This window comes from Cynocephalus volans, chromosome 3, assembly GCF_027409185.1.
Source record: "Cynocephalus volans isolate mCynVol1 chromosome 3, mCynVol1.pri, whole genome shotgun sequence".
In the NCBI taxonomy this organism is placed as follows: Eukaryota; Metazoa; Chordata; class Mammalia; order Dermoptera; family Cynocephalidae; genus Cynocephalus; species Cynocephalus volans.
The window spans coordinates 136,097,671-136,119,909 of NC_084462.1; the positions used below are offsets into that span (position 1 = coordinate 136,097,671).

Here is a 22,239-nt window from a genome sequence, read left to right on the forward strand (position 1 = left end):
GGAGAATTTTCTGATGAGCATGTGACCTAGGCCTGGCCAACTGCCAGCACCTTAGCTGTGAGGGGGTTAGGAAACTATAACCTGAACTTTTTGGTTGATGTAGAGGGAGGTGGGCTTTGTCTCACTCCATGACTCATAAGGTATGAAACTTCTAAAACACAGGGCCAGAAGTTCAGATGCAAGGCAGTCAAAAATAGTAATAATAATAATAATAATAATAATAATAATAATTTTTAAAAGACAAACACCCACTACATGTATATTTAGAAAGGTGGAGTAAATAATATTAGCGTAATGACTTGAAAATCTTCTCAACATCTAACCTTATTCTAGAGTATGGAATAAAGGACTAATGCATAAAATATTTTGTAGAAAAAAAATCTGAGATATGATGACAGCATGTGGCCAAGACGGGAGTATGAGTCATAGTAAGGTATAAAGAACTCTCAGTTAGGGCACTTAGGTTGGTTCTTGTCACTCTGCATGATTTAGGCAGGCCATTTCCCAAGCTCCACTTGATTAAAATTTCACATGGATTCATAATTTAAATCCATTAGCAATTAAAAGAAAGAAAGAAAGACAGTCAAACTATTCTGTATAAGACTACAATGGTGGGTACATGTCAGTATACATTTTTCCAAACTCACAGAACATACAACACCAAGAGTAAATCCTAATGTAAACCACTGGCTTTAGGTGGTAATGATGCGTCAATGTAGGTTCACTGGTTATAACAAATGTACCACTCTGGTGCAAAAATTTGATAGTGGGGAAGATTATGTGTGTGTGGGGCCAGTAGGTATATGGGAACTCTATACTTTTGCTCAATTTTCCTGTGAACCTCAAACTGCTCTAAAAGCTAAAGTTTATTAATTTTCTAAAGATGGACAAAATGACACACACTGATAATTTAAAAAGGAAGAAACTTAGATGCCCAATAAAAATATAAAAACTTTTAACTTTATAAACTAAAAATGAAATACTGTTATTTCTTCACTCAGAGAAGCAAACAAAATATTAAGTATTAGGGGAATTGAGGCAATGGGTTTTTACACAGTTCTGGTTGTAATGTAATTTGACAGTACTCTGAACTAGATTATGTGTATACTTAAAACACAGCAATTCAACTTGTAGGCAAATACCCAAGAGAAATTCTTGCATACATGTACAAAACTGTATAAGAAAATACCCGCAAATACCTGTACAGCAATGGCAACAACATTATCATTTATGGGTATGTATACAGACATACATGCATGCATGTGTATATTTTTAAAGTTTTGGAGGAGTACACACTAAAGTTATGACAGAAGTTGTTTTGTAACGGGAAGTTAGAAGAATAAGACTCAAGAACTTTATATACATTACTTTGACTTAAAGTTTGACAAAATGACAAAATATCAAGTTATTAATTCTAGATAATGGGAACTAGATAACTATCATATAAATCTTTGTACTTTTCTACATGTTAATTTTTTCTTAAAAACCCCATTACACATAAAAAAAAAAAAAAAAAAGATTCCAGGGGCATTAGACCAAAACCGTAACTATATCTATATCCTTTTCCATACCCCAAATCCCTTGAAATGATAGCAACAGATATTTAAAAATTGTGGGAGACAAGAAGATGAGCATCTATTAACATTACTAGAAAACAAGAAAAAATACAATAAGAAGGTCAAAAATGATAAGCAATTCTTGAAAGTCAGAAAGTTGGTATTGCAACAGGTCAAAGGAAGTCACAGCCCTAACCATATGCAAGAAATGGAAGAGGATCCAGACTCCTCCAAACTCCAGCCCACAAACATAAGGAGCAGGAAGGGCCCTGGGTTAAGGTGCAAGCAGTCCCAGCCCCTCTGTGCCATCTCCAGCTAAAGCTTGAGACTGCACAGGAGGAGCATTGGCCCATAGGCTCTAGCAGTGAGTACAGGAACTGACACTAACAAGGAACACTAGAAGCCCTGTAGCTATCCCAACTGAAAAATTTTAAAATGCTTTCAATAATATGGAAAAAAAAAAAAAGCTTGTTGCAACATGTGCTATAATAGTGAAACAAACTAAATGCTCATTAAGAGGAAAATCGATGTAAATTAATAGCATATCTATACTCTGAATTACTGTGAAACAGTTTAAAAGAATAAAGCATGTATACATATCGTATGGAAAAATTTCCAAGATACTTTAGAGTAAAAAATACATATAAAATGGTCCTATTTATAAAAATCCAAAAGTCCAATATTATGAATCAATTAATGATAAATTAATTTACAGAAAATCACCAAACTATTGACAGTGGTTATTTATGGGGAGGAAGAGTTTACTATTTATGTCTGTATTCCTTGATTCTTTCACAACAGAATATATTCATGAATTACTAGTATAATTTTAAAACACGACATACACATAAAAAACTGTAGTTTGTTGATTTGAAATTAAAATATAAAAAGTCATTAAATGTATCTTTAAGAATTTTTTTTAGAAAGGAATAAATACAATAGAGTTATGTATTATTGGTAATAACAATAGTTCACATTTTCTTTGATGGTTGAATACTTCCTGTCATATGACATAACTGGGTCAGCTAGAAAGTAATCCACATCATATTTCAGAAAGCATAAATAGAATTACTAGAAGAGTGCTCAAATTATAGACTGCTTAAGGAAGACAACAGTCATAGTCATTTCCTCAGGAGCTGTGTCAGGCCTTCAACAAAGGAAGTGACACAATCTGCCTGAATCACTAAAATCAAATAGTGACTTATGTGAAAGAAACATTGCAAAAGCCACATTCCTCTGAAAATGCCTGTTTCCTTCCCCTCCCCATAAAAATAAAGTCATCAGAATAAAGTATTACATAATAATAAATATCTGATATAATTCTAGTAAGGAAAGAATCTCTACTAGACTCCTCCTGATCCACCTTAACCCAAACATCTTTATCTTAAATTAATATAAAAAATTTCAAAGAATAAAGTAAAAATTTCACACACACGTACATAGATAGTTCACCCCAATCCCTACCCCGTGAGATAAGCTAAATGCCAATCAGCCATATGTACATCGTATAATTCATACCTTAATGAATTTATCTAATACTTACTAAAAGTCTTACAGATGTCAGACACAGCTTTGAAGACTCTATCAGAGAAATTCACTTTCACCTTCACATACTTCATGTTGGGAAGTTGCAGGCGGAGTAGTTTGTGCTGCGGGGTGAACTGCAGCTTAGCATCTGCCTGAATACCATACTTATCCAAGGTCCAGTGTGTCTTAAGAAGCCAAGTTCTCTTCTTTTCCCACCAGAGAGCATGGTCAGACCAATCTTTTTTCACATCTGTACAAAACAAACGATACACAAATAAACACTTAAAAATCACCAAGATTACCTTGAGAGAAATTAAAAGCAGAAAATGAAATAATTGGTTATTTAATACCAACAGTTAAATACTAAGTGACTATTCAGTGATAGGCAAAAAAGAAATACAAACAGCTCAGAAAACACATTTCTCTACCCTGAAAAGCCAGTATACAAGGTAGCCCAGGCAGAATACACAGGGTAACTAATGCTTAAGTCGAGTACAAACTGGGACACATGGATGACAGAATAAGTACTCTCTGCTATCAGAGAACAAACAGAATCCTGGGTGTTAGAATACAAAGGATTAATGAGGAAGTGAGTTGGTGGGTTCTGAGTTCAATCTTGAGAAATGGACAATAATATTCTGAAGGTAAAGTAGGTTAAAAGGCTGAGGTTTGTGAGGTTGCAGAAATGTGTTAAAAGTGGGTAAGGGGAAGTAAAAAGTTAAGATGGGGAACTAAAGTGAACAAAAAAACCAATTTCCCAGGTGAAGAAGAGGAGCATGGAAAAAAATAACACCCACGAGTAATACTCTATAACCTGAGAGAAAGCTCTAAAAACAAACAAAAAATCTACATCCTAACCACACATGCTTTCCCAAATACATCCCAAGAAAAGTAACTTACAGAGTCATAACTGTCCAATTTTTTTCCCTGAACATATTTTGGTACAAGTATAACAGAAAATGTTAATATCTGTTAAACTATTTAACAGCTTTATGTGATGAAATAAAGAAGAGAAAAAAAATTACACAAGATTTGGTTATTCCCAGATAAGACAGATTCTAACAATTAAGCTTGCAGCAATAAAATCCAACTTCAGCTAGTTTTTAAAGTAGGAATAAAAGTAAACACTTTTTGGATCAATTATATGTTAATTATACATTAAATTTATTAAGTGCCAAAAAAGGGGGAAGTGATGTGCCAAAAAAACCAACAGCCAAAGCCTTCCAGAAGAGGAAAAAGAACCTGCAGAATAACTTTCATGCAAATAAAAACTAAAACTATCATCATGCTTCTGATATAAAGCTCATTTTAATATAATCACAGCTTTAAAGTTTATCAAGTTTAAGATGTTTAAAAGTGTACTGCATATATTAGTCTGGAACTTAAAGAAAATAAAACTGGTCTACCTCTAAGCAATAAAGTCAAATTTCCACATTGATGATGTGCCTAGAAATCCCTTCTAAAACAGTGAAATTTATTTGACATAATTGAATTTCTCATTGTGGAAGAAACTCATCACAAGTAAAACGAGACTTTCAATTCCCCAAACATTAAAAAATTTTTAATTAACAAGTACATTTTCATGGGAGAATTATAGCCACTTGTGATTATACTGCCATTTTCAAATTTTAATATTTGTTCTGTTTTGGGAAAAGTCCAGCCAATTATGTTATTTGAAGTTTGGCTACAGAAATACATGTAACTGCTATTTTACAGCTATTCATCTAATTGTGATACTTTATGTGTATAAGTACCCTGATAATTTCATCTTAAATTATTTCCAGCACAGAAATTGCCAACTAACTTCTGGAAATAGCAAATTCTGTATGGCTCACAGATGACAACCAAGGATAGGACCTTTTTGTATACAATGAGATAACTGGTCACATATGTTTCTGTTCTTCTCAGAAATACAGAACCAAGGTCAGAAAAAGATAAACTTTGCAGAGAATGATGTCAATCAACTAGAGTAAGGCTGAGCTGAACTGAATTATAGATGGGTAGGTACACAGTACTTTCTTCCCTACACCTCTGTGCAGTCACTTCTGCTGTAATCTAGTGTCAATGTCCACCATTAAGGAAACTACATTATATACTTTCCCAGTGGGGGAAGAAGGGAGGGAAAGAACTGGCATAGTAAGAACAGTCAGTCTCAGTCCATAAGCACTGACATATCATTTGGGTTCCTCCAAAACGCAACCCTGAGATAAGAACTTGGGTACAAGTAGCTTATTTGGGGAGAGGAGAATCCCAAGAAGCACACTTGAGGGGATTAGCGAAAGTGAAGCAGAGGAGGGAGAAAGGTCCGTTAAGGGTTCATTAACTGCTGTGGGCAACTAGAGTTCAGTTCTTCAGAGGAATCACGTACAGCATGCCTTAGAATTATCTTGCTAAGGAAAGAGAAGAAGGCTGGAGTCTCTCCACTTCCTTGGTTGAGGGTTGCTACTGGAGCCATTAAATTCCTAGCCCTTCTCAGCTGGTCACTCTGCACTCAGGTAGAGCAAGCTCAGAGATCTCTGTGCTTGGGGAAAAGAAGCTGCTGGCATGTTGGGGATCTGTCCACCAGCAGGTGAAGTGAGGTGGGGGAGGGGACCTCAACAGCATCTCTTATAAGCTTGAAAGAAATGCTTATTTGTGAAAAAAGCAGCTGTTTCATAGTAGTAGCAGGGCAGAATCAATGCTATGAAGACATAACAAATGTCAGACTCAAACAATGTGGCCCAGAAGTAGGTACTAAAACATGGAGGCAAAGATACCAACCTGATAAAGACCTCTTTGGACTAAATTACATATTAGCTTTGATAAAAAGAAAATTTGCCACCAACCACAAAATTTAAAGACAGTTTCAGGGTCAGCCTGTGGCTCACTTGGAAGAGTGTGGTGTTGATAACACCAAGGCCACAGGTTCAGGTCCCTATATAGGGATGGCCGGTTAGCTCACTTGGGAGAGTGTGGTGCTGACAACACCAAATCAAGGGTTAAGATCCCCTTACCAGTCATCTTTTAAAAAATAAAAAAAAAATAAAAATAAAGGCAGTTTCTACAATGTGCTGTGTGAAAAGGACTACTGGTCAAGAATTGAACTTCTCAAGTGAAAACTACATAAATGGATGCCATTTCTGTAAGCCGGAGTTGGCAACTATATGAATGGCCCAAGGACCAAATCCTGCCTTCTGCCTTTCTTTGTATGGCCCACTAGCTAAAAACAGTTTTTATATTTTTAAGTGGTTGGCAGGGAAGGGAGTATTCAAAAGGAGAGTTGTATTTTATATAAAACTCAAACTTCAATGTCCATAAATACTTTATCTGTTCACATACTGTATATGACAGTTTCTGTACTACAACATAAGAGTAGAGTAGACATGACAGAGACCTTATGGCCCACAAAGCCCAAAATACCTACTTTCTAAACTACAAAAAAACTTTGCCGGCCCCTGCTGTAAGCAAGTTATCATGCACTTCATCAGATAATGATGCAATAAAATCTCAACTCTCCATCAATAAGGTTTCAAACTCTGACATCAGAAACACCTATGTCCCTTGATGCCCATCTTTCCCTTTAAAACCTGATACTCCCCATCAATTCCACCATGGCTTTTCACCAAAGTTTCAGCCTACATGCATCCAGCAAGTATTAACGTAGACAAGAAGGGAACGTGATCCAAAGATTACATAGTAGATGCCCTATGAGTGGTCTGTTTGCCTGCAGAAGGAAAGAAGCTCTCTTACTGACTGGCAACACTGGTAAGACCAATCTTTTTTAACCCATAGAAAATAGTGGGTAAGTAACAATATAGGAAAGAAAAAAACACAAAAAATGAAAGCAGAAATAAGACACCAGAAAAAAAAAATCACAAGTATCAATAGTGCCCTTGCTACGAGACAAAAACAGACAAGCAGGCATTCTGACAGCATAGTAGTAGACAATGTTGGAAGATGGACAGGTTGGGCTGGGGGAGCTTGTTACATATGTTCAAATAATAGACTTTTTGATAGCATTCTTGAAAACTCAACATACTACCAACCTAGTCAGCATTAATCAATCACTACAACAAGTATAAGTAATTACTATGACAGAATAAGAACATCAAATGGCATCTATAAAAATATTCATTAATTCAACAAATACCTGTTGAACACCAACTATGTGCAAGAAGGCACTGTTGTAGTGCTAGATATAATGGTGAACAAAAAGTTCCAGCATCTCTGAAGGAAGCCAATGTGACTAAGTGGAGGAAGTGAAGAGATCAGTAGCAGATGGCACCAGAGCCAGGCAGAAGCCTTGTAAGTCATGGTAAGCTGTTAATATTTTATCACGAATATGAGAGAAGCCACTGGAGCAGCAGTTTTCAGCCTGATTGGTATTGGAAGTATCTGAGAAGCTTTTTAAAAATACTGATGCCTGAACCCGCCCCAAACCAGGGCTACTCTAGTTTGTGGACAGCTGTCTATATTTATTTTTTGTGAGAGGATGAAGGCTGGTATCTCCTCCTCTGTCATCTTGATGATGTCTCTCAAACCAAATAAATCAGAATCTGTAGTGTGGATCTGGACATTGGTTTTAAGCAGGGGTAATTTATGTTTCAAAATCATCCCTAATAATTTTGAAGAACTAAGGTGATGGTGTTACGCAAGACTGAAACTGAGAAACTGTGCAAGAAATTAACGTGAGAGTGGAAAGGACAAAAGTTTGAATTACAATGGTTGGGTGGTGAGCAAGTAGAAATAAGAAATATAGACAACTTTTTTTGGACATTTTGGTATAATGAGGAGCAGAATAATGGATGGTAGATAGAAAAGGGATAGCAGGTCCAAAGGAGTAGAACAGAAAGCTATCACAGCATTATTTAAACAGTGATTGAAATGATAAAACACATTTATAATTATGATTATTCTTTAATTTGTCTCAGCACAGTGTCACTTCAAAACTTTTTAGAGATTTGACTGAGCTCTCTTAAATAGGCAAGGTAATGTTATACTATGTATCTTATTTAGAAACTAACAATATCTTCACAATGAGTCCCACAATTGGCTCTACTCAGGATATCACAAGAATTTATCTATTTTATTAATTAGCAGCAAAACAAGTTTTATATTTTGAGCAAAATCCTGAGAAAAACTGAGAAGCACCAACTGTGAAGTACACCAATTGAGAAGCCCTCACCTAGGCAAGTGTAAGAGCCAACTGCATGTCAAAAAGCACTTAACTAAACAAACTGTATGTGGGTGTGTGCATGTGTGGAGTAGTATTATCTCAATGCAATAGCTCTTGAAAGCATTTAAGTTATCTAGTATATCAGAGCATAACTTGTTTCTATGGTAGTGTGCTAAACTATAACACCTACGCAACTATAACTTGTATAACCCACTATGTGCAGAATAGATTTCAGATATCAACACACATTTAAGTAGTCCTCCAGTTAAAACATCAAGACTTTAAAAGGAAAGGGCCTCTACAAATAATTATAAATAGATAAATAATGACAAGCAAAAGAAAATGATATTGGATTAGTAAAATAATGGTTTATTTTGTGTATGTGGTTTTAGGATCCATAAAGGAAAAGCTATTGAAATTCCCTGCACTTGCATAATCAAGAGCTTTAGAATAATTTTCCGTATGTACTACCTTCCTTTCATGTCCTAATCTTGGCCCCCGACCATGTTCTAAACAAACGTTTCAGCTTTTCAGAATGGAAGGTATTGGTGTTTCAGGCTTGGTGTTTCAAACATAACATTAGATAACTGAATGTAACACAAATACAAATACACACACACACACACACACACGAATAATCAGTTCAACTCCTTGCCATAGCAGGAGTTAGCTAGCATCACCAGTGTAAACTCATTCATCAGCATTATAAAACTATTCAAGGGGAAGACCATGCTTAAAAACATGCTGACAGCCAATTTCTCCAATGTCATGTTTTTCAGATCTCCTCCAGGTAAAGTGCAACTTTATTTTATTTGGTATATTGTATTTTTAAAATGTTGATTTTAAGCTAGCCAGTTAGCTCAGTTAGTTAGACCATGATGCTGACAACCCTGAGGTCCAAGGTTCAATCCCTGTCTCAGCCAGCAAAAATAAATAAATAAATAAAAATAAAATTTTGATTTTAGATTTTCAGAAGCAACCTACCATAAATACAAGCTTTTTCAGAAAGAAAGACTAAGTCGGGAGGGGTGGGAGTTGTACTATTATAAAGTTATTTATTTCCTTCTTGGGGAGAAAAAAGAAGGGATTTCATAATTTATTTATAAATTTGGCCTGTTTAGTAATTCGTTAGAAGTCAAAAACTCATAGTTTAATATACCCAGCAAAGGTCTTACTTACTTCTATAATAAATTTTAGTAAAGTATGTGAACTCTTTAAAACAGTTTGCCAGGATTCTGGATTATTTCTGTGTTTCCTCCCTTATTTAACAGATCCTATCATGCTGTATTCTGTTGCACATAACAACATCTGACAGGCACTCAAACTCATATCATTAAAATTGCAAATCACTAAAACAATAACAATAAAAATTTCCTCCCTTGACTGTAACAGAATGCTCCTCAAATTCAGGAAGTGGTCATATATTTATTTTACAAAGATACCACCTGTGTGATATAAGGAACAGAAGGCTTAGGATTTCATCATCGGAGGCTGAATATACAAATACTGTTTATTCAAATAAATGGCTTTCGAATTACAGCATTCACCCAGTCTGTAAGTCACAAAAGAAAAGCAAAGAAAAATGTTAAAGCTTTTTGCTATAAAGAAAATATTATGCCCCCTTTATTCACTTGCAGCCAGCTTACACTCTAGAAAACAGCACGGAGAAAGGAATACACTATTGAAGCCACCCTATTTAATCTTTTCCTAATAGGATCACCAATTCCTATTGAACTATTTTGATACCGACTTCTAAAATGCAATTACTTGCTTTCTTGTTTAAAAGTTTAAATTGTTTGAAATGTCAAGAAAATGCTAAATAGCAAGTTTAATCAAATCATTTATTTTTTCTTACCTTAAGTAACCACATTTTAAAAATAAATAACTCTTATTAGTAAGAATCTGGAATGAAGAGGAGATAAGATGCTACTTGTAGTGGCATAAATTTCTAGCTGTAAATTTTTTAAGTATTCATTCAGGAAAGAAATGAAAAATTTGTTTAGCATCCTCACACTTCCATAAACCAGAGTCAAAGTTTATATTATATTAGATAATCTTTGATAAGATAACATTTCATTTTCATTTATAAGTACAGAGAAACTTTCTGGGTACATGCCTTATTTTTGGTAATTATGTATTTCTGTATTCTAATACTGTAACATTTTCTGCTGTTTCTTTTTGTTTCAGGGTCCTCTTGAACCTCAAATGAGATAACTGTTGCCCTATTCAAGGGTTTAGCTGGTCCTTACTGATGGTAAAGAACACTACAATCTTAGTGTGTTAGTAACAAAGTTACTAAGCAGCTGGTTCTAACACTGTTGCAAGAAAGCCATGCAGACGGAGCAGCCCAGATAACATCATAGGCCATTTTCCTGCCTTCCAAAATAAGACTTTCATACTACCCCCTCCCACCACTTACCTGTACCACCTAGTCTCTCATCTATCAAACCTGGAGGACTTTCCCTCATTCATTTCACAAGCAGGCAGATTAAAACAATTACTATAAATTTATGGTCAACAGGGTCTAAGACACACCTGGGTAATCCTACTATGTTTCTTCTGTCCACCACTGTATTTCAAGCATCTCAACCCTCCTCAAACTTCTGAGAATCCTCCCCCTTCTCAGTAGACAACCACGGATTCTCCTGCAGAAAATACAAAAGCCATCAAATTGGAACTATTTCACCCCAACCAAATCTACAAACCTTCTTGAATTTGTACCCAGATGTCTCTGTGTTATGATGAAAGAAGTGTCTCCCTTCCTATCTATTTAAAACTAATCCTACTACCAATGTTCTGCTGTCCTTCCCCTCTTCTAGGAAGCATGCACTTCTCTCCTTACATTAGCTCTCTAGGTACCTCATCCATTCTCACAGCTTCTAATGACACCTATACACTTACTTTCCTAATTTATGTCTCCAGAAACAAATTATATATCTGCTCAGAGTGCCAGCTTATACATCATACTGCCTATCTGACATCTCCATCTGGATGTCTCACAGATATCTATCTCAAACCTAGTATATCTAAAACGTAACTGAATTTTCCCCCATCCCTGCTGTTATTAAACAGCACCAACCATCAATCCAGTTTCTCAAGCCAAGAATCTGTAAGTCATGGCTTTTCTCTTTCCCTCATTGCCTCCATTTATCAGCAAGCTCTGCCAATTCCACCTCCAAAAATCTCCACTTTAGTCTCCACTGGCACCTTCCCATTTCAGGCCACCATCATCTCTTCACTGACTACTATAATGGCCTCCTAACTGGTCTCCTTGATTTCACTCAGCACATTCCACACAACAGCCAGAGTGATCTATTCAGCACTTCCATGCATTCCCCAACCAAAAATCTTTTCAACAGGTTCCAACTGCACTTACACAGCCCCACACAATATGACCTGTCTGCTCCTCCAAACTTATCCTGTGCTGCTCTTCCTCTGCTCCAACCACATGGGCCTTCTTTTAGTTTTAAAATCTAGCAAGTAAGCTCTTTCCAGCCTCAGTGCCCTTGTACATGCTACTTCACTCTTGAAATGTCTGATTCCCTCTCATCTTTCCAATTTTAGCTTAAATTCCATATTCTCAGAGAAGCCTTTCTTAACTAACCTATCTAAAACAAGCCCTTCAATGTCCTATGTCCTTCCATTATTCTCTATTTCAGTACAGTGTGACATCACTTATCAAAATTTGTATTCATATTGCTTACTGCTCATTGAGGGTGAAGAGGGGCTGTCTTTCTTCCCTACTAGATTATAAACCCTATCCAAGAAGACAGGGAAAATGTCTATTTTGATCATCATTTTATTTTTAGCACCTAGCACAGTGTTGTGCATGCAACAAATATTTGATAATTGAATGAATCGTTATTTTGAAAAATTTAAAGATACCTCATTATTCCAAGAAAACATTAATACCACTAAGGAACTTATTTTTTTTTTTTTAAAAAGATGACCGGTAAGGGGATCTTAACCCTTGACTTGGTGTTGTCAGCACCACGCTTAGCCAGTGAGCGAACCGGCCATCCGTATATGGGATCCGAACCCGGGGCCTTGGTGTTATCAGCACCGCACTCTCCCGAGTGAGCCACGGGCCGGCCCTAAGGAACTTATTTTTAAACCATCACGAAAAATAATATATAAGATTTATTAATTTAGTTATATGTTTGTCCATTTTATCTTCAACTTCAGAATTAAAACATATTTCCACAGTAACGACAAGAATGGTAGCAATGACCCTAGACATGGGAAACCAAACTGAAATTGACTTCATCTTCTTTCTCACATCTTCTAAAAAGGATAAATTCCTTTGCTCAAGACAGTGTCTATTGTGTAAAATGATTATGTTCCAAAAGTTCATCATGTGAAGTCTTAGAATTCAGATTCACCACAGAGAAATATTATAAAGTAACAGTTAGGTTTCAAATCAGACTATAAATTACCCAACCAAAAATAACCAAAAGTATATTACTAGCAATATTATGCTATAGTAATCATCATATCATAAGGTTATTTGTAGAATATATGGTCAATGTTTTGGTTTAATATGTAAGGAAAACTGCTACCAGTGACACCTGCAGAATGTGGGTTGGAAGGCAGAAGAAAAGGAATATTGCTGATAACTTATGAGGGAGACAAAAGCTTCTTGCTAAATATGGAACTGTAGGGCACTTGGCTACTACCTAGACATCTTTCCACAAACTCCAGGAACTAACCTATTTCCTCTTTCCCACCTACAATTTGTTGCCTTGAGCCAGGATTTCTTTCCTCCACTAAGCTAATGACAACAGAAAAGAGTTTGGCTTGCTTTCTTTACGAATCCTTGAAACAAATATACAACCCTTCAAATGTTTCTAGTGAGGTTATATTGCCAATCACGTATAAGGACAGGATTTAAGAGTAAAATTAATGCTTAAATAAGTTTTTTAAATGACTCTATAATGCTATCCCTAATATTTATTTAAATGCAATAGACATAAAATATTAATCTCAGTATTCAATCACATAATCTTTTGTTCTTAAGAATTCCTTACTTTCACCCCTTTAGGTCTCTCTCCTCCCAAACTCCTCTTTTAATTTCAGAATTGAAAATCACAGGGCTTCCCTCCCCTCGCCCCATGCTTTTAGGATGTGCCCTCTTCTTCTCATCGCTTCGGTCACTTGGATCTTCAAAAAGAGAAAGAGGAGGCAAACAGATGAAGAGTGTTGCTCTTCAGGTACATAAAAGTCGATTAAACATTTTCCAAGACCTTATCATATGTCAGGCACTAAGCTAGGTATGTAGTACAAACCTTAGTAAGCAAGAATTCCCATGCCAGAGGCACTTACAGTCTAAGTGAGAAACAGACAAGTAAAATGAGCTAAAAAGATAAAAAAAAAAAAACCTCCACAATGTCACAGAGGTAACCGACTTTAAATGTGAAAGACTGATTAGGCTCTGAAGAAGAGGTGGCATTTTACCTGTGTCTTAAAAGATGGGGGAGTTCAAATGTGCTAAGAGAAACGGTCCTATAAACAATGGAGGCTTTCAATTACATTGTTCTGTAAACATAATTATGATGGGAATATGGAGAGCGAATTCCAAAGGGGAGACTCTGGCAGCAAGAAATATACTGCAATGCCAAATATGAGGTACATAGAGTTAGAATCATGAGTCTCAATGATACTGATTACAGATGAGACAGGATAGCTGGAAGGCAAAAAGGAAAGCTAGAAAGTTCCTAGCTTGATAATTAAACAGATGATAATAATAGCACTAAGATTTGCTTATTGGCCATTAGTATATATCAAGCACTTAACATATTCTCATTTAATTCTCCCCAAAATGCTAAGAGTTAACTACTACTATATCCCTGTTTTATAGAAGAGAAAACCAAAGGACAGAGAAGTAAATAATTTGGCCAAAGGTCATAAAGCTAGTATACACAGCAGTTAGGATCTGAATCCAGATCAGTGTGACTTCAGAGGTGGCACTCTTAGATTACAGTCCATTAACCAAGATAAAGTAATTCAGAAGAGAAGCAAGTTTGGGTATACTGAATTTGAGGACAAAAGACTAATGTCTTAAGATTCATTTACATTTCACAGTAAAGTAAAACGCTGATTTTCCTGCACATTTCTTATAGGAAATAGATATTCAGGAGTGAGAAAGAAGATAAATTGGACATCTACAAGGAGGTAAGAAGATTATTAAATAAAGCCTGGAAATTCCAGGTCTTGCCAGGAGGACCAATGAGCAACGAGAAGAAAAAAGTGAGATATGTTTCACATCAAGACTTCTTTCCATTCCTTAACTTGGCACCTGCCTTTTCTACCTCAGAGCCAAGTGACCTGACATAGGTAGGAGGAATACTGTGGGGTAGATTTCAAACAACCCCGATGACAAAGGGCTGCAGCAGAAAGTAAAATTCTGTTGAGAGTTCCAACAAACTATTCATAAGGCTGACATCACCCGATCTTACTGCAACTTGCTTAATTTGTACCTTTCGCCTGTCAGAATAGGAATGCTATGAGACTCATCTAAACTAGGAACTAAACAGGTCCTCAGAATTCAACCCAATCTAAACTCTTCCTATGGAAAACAAAACCAGGTCCAGTGAAGATGTGGCTTGCCTGAGACCCTGCAGTTCGTCAGTGTCAGAGCTGAGACCAGAATCCAGTTCTCATAGAAATCTAACTGATATGTAAACTGAATAGAAATAGTCAACATGAAAAAATGGGTTCACATGTTCACCTAGCTCTGCTCCCAGACACAGAGAAACCTTGTCACCAGAGACTGATATTGTTGGGTGGAGCCATTTCATTAGGGTCTTCTAAAGCTACAATGAAATAATCACTCAAACCAATTCACTTCTGTTCTGACACTATCCATACCTTGGAATGTCAATTCATTAATATATAACAAGCCCCTCCCCTACCATACACTCAGCAGTTCATCACCAAGAAGCTAATCAATTTGAGATACATTCTAAGAAAGATAAGGAGGTATTACACCCCAAAATTTAGGTCTGGACCATGGAAATTGTAATTCAAGTGAGGAAGGGGCTGAAGACCCTTCCTAGAACCAGCCAACACCACACAAGTCCCACCAGTTTATTACCAAGACATAAAATGTGAAGAAACATTTTTATTACGTATGTCTTTAACTGATTTAATAAGAGCAATTACAGACAATAAAACTATAAAAAAGTTATGGTTAGCAGCTATTTGAAGAATGCATATACTAATAAGTGAAATTAAACTGACTTTAAAACAAATGAAAGAGAAACACAAACAACTACCAATGCAAAGAAGCACTTTAGAAAAAAATTTAATGTAACTACTTTTGGTTTTATATTAGAAATTAGATTTATATTAATATAAAATGAATACTCAATTGTCTAAAAATAATTGGAATAACTTCCAAGTCATTCCTCTCTTCCTTGTTTAAGACAGTTCATTGGTAATCAGGTTATTCTAGAAAGAAACACCAGAAGTAAATTCTTAAATTATCTTAATTTTATTCTAGAAAGACAACCCTCCCTTCTAAATCTACTCCTTATTCTAAAGGAACAGAATTCTCAACAGTGCAATCTACAACACTATCATCCAGGATTTAATTGAAGTTTTTATGATATGGCTATCAGTATACCAGAAATAAGCATATTCCTGATTTTCTAGAACTATGAAAAACAGGAAAAGGAAGCTTAAAAATAAAAAAGCTCCAATACTTGACATATATGTTTGAACTCTGCTGAATCTTATTCTCCCTCATGGAGTTATAATTAATCAATAAAATGCAAAAAATAAACACTGGCAATGAAGCATGCAAATATTTCATAATACTGGCCCCACTCAACTCCACCCCATCCAGCAAATTAAGGAAAGACTATACCAGGATCATAAAATAGTAATTACATTAACCTAATATTTACATCTTTGAAATTGGGTATCTCTCTCCAAGTTGTATTTTACTTCTTCCTTTCCCTCCGTTTTTCTTTCCATCCAAATACTATGGAGGCTACCTCTTAAGCAGCTGTTAATATGTCTCTTCCTCTCCTTTTGCACTGCCTCATTTCAGGTCCTCAACATCTCTAGTCTGGACTACTATAAACCCATTTTTAACAACACTTATCAGAGTTACCTTTTAAAAGCAAATTTGATCATTTTACTGCTCTACTTAAAAACTTTCCAGGTCTCACTGTTGCTGAAGTTTCTTACAACCCCTTAATAGATTACACGAATCTTAATAATCTGTGTGCCATGTTGCCTTTGCCCAGGGCCTCTCACCATCTCCAGGTGGCAGCTCATGCTCTGGCCTAGTTTATGGACCAAATTGGTGTTTTGGGTTTCTTTGATCTGACACATTTCCCTTTATCAAACTGGCAAAATCCTGCACAAGCTCAATTATTACCATCTCTGAATCTTCGCTGACCCTCTTGTCAAAGCAATGAGGTACACCTTAGCACTCTGAATAAAATATCACACTTCATTATAATTTATTTTATGTAACTAACATCCCCACTAGATTAAGAGTGTCTGGTTTTATCATTCTATATCTCAAAGGCAGAGCCTAGGGCCTGGCACATGGAATTAAACCAATAAATATTGTGTAAGCAATCTTAATAATCAACTGAAAAATTATAATTGTTTCATGACAAGAGTTTTGTTCTGTTTTTTTTTGGAGGTGGCGGGCGGCTGGCCAGTACAGGGATCAAACCCTTGGTGTTTTTAGCACCATGTTCTATCCAAACTGGCCAGCCCCTGACAAAAGTTTTTGTCAAACATTAAAAACTCTTACTGTCAATTATAGATATACAAGGGTAGTTCAAAAAGTTCGTGAAAAATTAGAATTAAAAGATAATATGAATCCTTCCATGAGCTTTTTGAAGTACTCTTGTATATATGGAAACAAAAAGTAGTAAAACTCATGTTTATTTAATGCACTGTAACCTACAACATTAAAAACACTGACAATGTTACATTTCTTTGTAAAAACGTATTAAGAGTAGTTTAAATTGTACTTGACTTCTTGTATAACTTATGATGCAAAGCAAACACCTTTTATGCTGTGGCAAATTGTCATACTCCTTTCTAAGTTTGGATCAACTTCCAAAATTTTATCCTTCGCACTTTCAATGTTATGAAATATCACTAAGAGCTCCTTTAATATGCAGTCTTTTTTGCTGATGTCACCTCCTCTGGGACATCTTCATCCTTTTTGTCACGCCACTTTCTTCATTTATGTAAGTTCACCTTCACAAAATTCCTATGGCTGCATATCTAGAGTCTCTCTAGTAGCAAAGGTATCCACATTCCCACGGTGAACTATCTCCTCTACAACTCCATTTATGTTTGGTTCAAACTTCACTTCCTGCATCGTCTCTTTTTGTTTCTTTGCCATACTTTTAACTTTTTTGGTCAATTCCCTCTTTCAATTATTTATTTTTGTAACAATACCAGGAGTTTGTCACTGGGGAACAAGAAGGCATACGACTGCACACTTTGTTGTCTGTGTGAACTGTATAACAGATGCATAGTGATCAATCTCAGACAGACTTTGAAATAAGTGATATGACTGGTCACTGATCAGGATGCATATGTTATTTTACATAGTGACTTGTGAACTGAAGAGCTAGCAGCAAAGTTTCTACTTTATACAATTACTCACAGTTAAAGTATGATGGTAACTAAAATGTGAGCCACATTACTGGACAAGTGTTATTTGATTAAACTGTGGTAACTAAAACATGTGTATATTGAAACTGTGCAAAGCATTGTTTCCAAAACTGTCTGATATGTCATATTTAAAAAAAAAAAAATTCTTTTAATTTGTTACCAGAAGTTGTAAACTGCTTCAAAGTTTATATATCATTCAAATTGCCAACATATTTCAAAGTATCCCATTCAATTTTAGCCTAAGAAAATTATTTTACATTAAGGCTTCAAGGCTAACTGAAGCAGACAGTGTCCAATTATGGAAAACATTTAGAAACTGTTCTGGACTGAATGTTTGAACATACCCCATACCCTAAGTTCATATGTTGAAACCCTAATCCCTAGTGTGATGGTATTTGGAGATGGGACCTTGTGAAGGTAATCACATCATGGAGGGTGGAGCCTCCTGATGGGATTAGTGCCCTCAGAAGAGACAAAACTGACCACAATCTTGGACTTCCCAGCCTCCAGAACCGTCAGAAATAAATTGCTGTTTTATCCATCCAGGCTATGATATTTGTTATGGCAGCCTGAGCAGACTAAGACAGAAACAAAATTTCTAATAAACCGTGACAAACTGGTATTTCTTCCACATAGCTAACTGACTGAAAACTGGGAATTCACTCTTCAAAACAAGCTAAAAAGATCAATTTCGTTGACAAGTAGCCTTTGAAGTTACAAATCCAAAATAATAATGTCTATCTTTTCAATTTATTATTTGACACTACAAGATATGCTAACTCAGAGTAGTTGAGAAGCTTTATGAGATCACAAGAGCCGTGCACGCAATTACAAAAAGCACAGAAATAGAAGGTATGCCAATTATTCATTTCCAAAGGGTGGGTAACTTTCTTTCCAATCCTGAAGGTTTATTGCTAATTTGGTTCAACCTGGCTTGACTCCTAGAAGACAGGGGGGCTCAGAGTCCATGCAATGTAAATGTCTTACAAATTCTGAGAGTAACAGCAGGGCTAAACTCACCAGTTAGTTACATGAGTCAAATACTAAGTGGATTTGTCTTTTCAAGGTGACCAAAGGCACTAGCTCTTCTATAGTTCAAAAAATAAGTAATTTAGTAAGAATGTCTTAATGGCTTTAACATTTTAAATTTATGTCAGAAAATTCTAACAAATTCTAATACAGAACTGGAGTATAGACCCTTGGAAAAAATATTTTTTGAAATCCAAGAAGCTTATTATTTTCATACCTTATGTTATTGATTTATATGAACCTGATGAACTTCAAATTTGTAAAAATCTGGGCTGGCCAGTCAGCTCAGTTGGTTAGAGCACAGTGTTACAACACCAAGATCAAGGGTTCAGATCCCCATACTGGCCAACTGCCAAAAGAAAAAAAGTCATAAAAATCTGATGTCTCAGGGCTGGCCAGTTAGCTCAGCTGGTTAGAGCGCAACCTTATAACACCAAGGTCACAGGTTCAGATCCCTGTACCAGCCAGCTGCAAAAAAAAAAAAAAAAAAAAAAAAAATTATGTCTCTCCCTGTTTAAAATCTTTAATTGGCATCCCATAGCTCTCAGGATAACACTAAATCTTTTAAACGTGGTTCACAAAGTATTTTAAGCATTTGCTTTCTTCTTAAGCCTCAGGTCAAGTCACTGGTTACCCAGGACTGCTCCCCCATCATTATTAGATTTCTTTCAGTTCCTCAGCTGGCCACCCTCCCTCACTCCACTTCTCAATCTGTTGAGAAGCCAACCAGTTGTTCTTCCATCCCATTCCACCTGCTTCTCCCCTCCCCTATTTCTTGCCACTTTTCTCCTGGCTCATTCCTACTCCACCTTCAGGTCTCAGCTTAAAAATCATTTCCTTCCAGAAATCCTTTCCTATATACTAGGTCAGATTCCTCAGTACATATTCCCATAACTATTTCAATTACCATAACACTCATCACATTATAGTAATTACTATTTAAAGACTGACTTTCCCCTAAGACTGCAAGTTGAATAAAGGTAAGGAATGAGTTGATTTTGTTCACTCCAGTTTGTAGTACATCCACGGGCATTCAGTAGGTTCTTATTTAAAAATGTTAAGTGGGTGAGTGAAGGAATAAATAAAAGAATAATAGAATATCATTTCACACTCAATCAATTTTATCTTTCTTCTCTATAAGCTTATCTTGGTCTTCTCCAAGCTAGTCTACAATACACCATAAACGCTGCAATCCCCAACCCAGAAGGTCTTTCTTCCTAACTTTGCATCCTGGACCTCTTCATATAAAGCCAGTCATTACTTATGCTTCTAAATCTACATCTCCATGCTTCCTGTACTCTAGTGCACTTAGTTGACACCTCTCAACCAGATCATCAGTTCAAAGCAATCTTCTGTTTTCATTTCATTAGTAGCCAATTGCTCACACTGAAAGCAGGGATTATGCCCCATTACCTAATAAGAGGGTACATTAAAAAGTTCATGAGAAAATTCATATTATCTTTTAATTCCATTTTTCTGTGAACTTTTTGAAGTACCCTCATACATCCTCTGAAGCCAGACTGCCTGAGTTTGAATACTAGCTTCGCTACATATAAGCTTTGTGACCTTGTGCCAAGTTACTTAACATCTCCGTGACTTAGCTTCCTTATAAGTAAAATGGAGAAAATAACACCAGGGTGCTTCAAAAAGTTTGTGGAAAAATGAAATTAAAGGATAATAAGTCTTTTCATATGAAGCTCCCTCATATTCACAGACTTCACAACCATTAAACAGAATTTACAGAGGCAAGAAAATCTTCTAAAATAGTTTCAACAAGAGATTAAATAAGAAAGGTTTCTGCTTAAACACTATATAAATAAAATGAAAGTAAATGAATCAGAATGCTTAAAACCACAATTCAAATTTATGTTTGAGGTTTATATAATATCTGAAGAACAACTATGGATAACATTTGATTGAGCTTTTAGTATAGGCATTAACTAATCACCTGGGATTCTGTTAATCCTTTTAACATCATATTTAGTCAATACATTAATTCCAAGAAACAGATAAGTAAACTAAGAGTAAGTGAGATTAAATAATCAGGAGAGGTTAAAATAACTTGCTCAAGGTCAAATATAATTATTAAGTGGTCATGTCTTAGACTAAGTTCTTAACCACTAACACAGTTCACCTTTAAAAAAAAAAAGATGACCGGTAAGGGGATCGTAACCTTTGAGTTGGTGTTGTCAGCACCGCACACTCCCAAGTGAGCTAACCAGCCATCTGTATATAGGGATCCAAACCCGTGGCCCTGGTGTTATCAGCACCACACTCTCCCAAGTGAGCCACGGGTCAGCCCTCACAGTTCACCTTTTAAAGAAGGCGTTTGTCTAAACAGAATATTAAACTTATGAAAATACTCTCCATTTAGTACAGTTATATAATTTTGCATATACTAAAGCATAAAATCTACTACACCTAAAACATGTTCATGCCTTATTTTTTTGATAATATTAATAGTGATGCAAGTTAGCACAATAAAGTTAAAACATACTCCTAAAATGGTAGTAAATGTTAGTGCTATAGGCTTACCTTTATAAAAAACACATTCTCAATCTTTTATAAAACACAGTACTATTATTTCTCCAGCTCAGTATGAGGGGAAAATTTACAAACCACTAAAATAGCCTGGGCTGTAATTATCATCATCATAGCTACATTTACAAAGGCTATTCTAAATACTTCATATGTATTAACTAACTTAATCCTCATAATACTACTATGCTGAAGGTACTATTATTATCCACATTTTACAGATGAGGACCAGAGGCACAGACATGTAATAGGCCACATAACCCAGTCATACAGCTAGCATATGGTAGTCAGGATTCTGACATAGATGTGCTGTCTCTCACGATCTGTGCTCCATAACAAGAGAATTCTATGACAGCAACAGAATTCACCACCACCTTGCATAAAACTTATAAAATTGACACAGCAATCATTTGCACGTTTCCAGTTATTTTTAATTTCAAAGGTTATAAAATTCTTAAATCTGAACCCAAGAACTACATTAAGGAACATTAAGCTGTGAGGCACTTATCCAATAGACAACTTCATCTACAATCAATAATGATGGCACTTTATTGCTGTTTTATTCATAATCCTCAGTGTTCCATTAAGAAAAGGATATCAAAACATCATTACACTGATGCTTTGAAATTACAAATCTTTAAAATACCTGATGTATTTTTAGTTACAGCATGATCTAAAAATAAGATAGTTAAATATCTGAGAAAAGATCCATTACAGATTCTAAAGCAGATGTCACCTCTCCTGGGTTGGAGGTTATCAGCTCGATAATCTTGAAAAGTGTGT

General features: G+C 35.8%; 1 protein-coding gene across 6 annotated transcripts in view; it reads right to left on the minus strand.

Moving 5' to 3' along the window:
- The window catches only part of FERMT2 (FERM domain containing kindlin 2), a 78,125-nt gene that overhangs the window by 44,734 nt on the left and 11,152 nt on the right, over positions 1-22,239 (minus strand). For all 6 annotated transcript variants that reach the window (XM_063090245.1, XM_063090246.1, XM_063090243.1 and 3 more), the window contains exon 3: positions 3,100-3,333. In XM_063090245.1, coding sequence (XP_062946315.1) covers positions 3,100-3,333 — 234 coding nt within the window. The remainder of the gene's footprint in view (positions 1-3,099; positions 3,334-22,239) is intronic.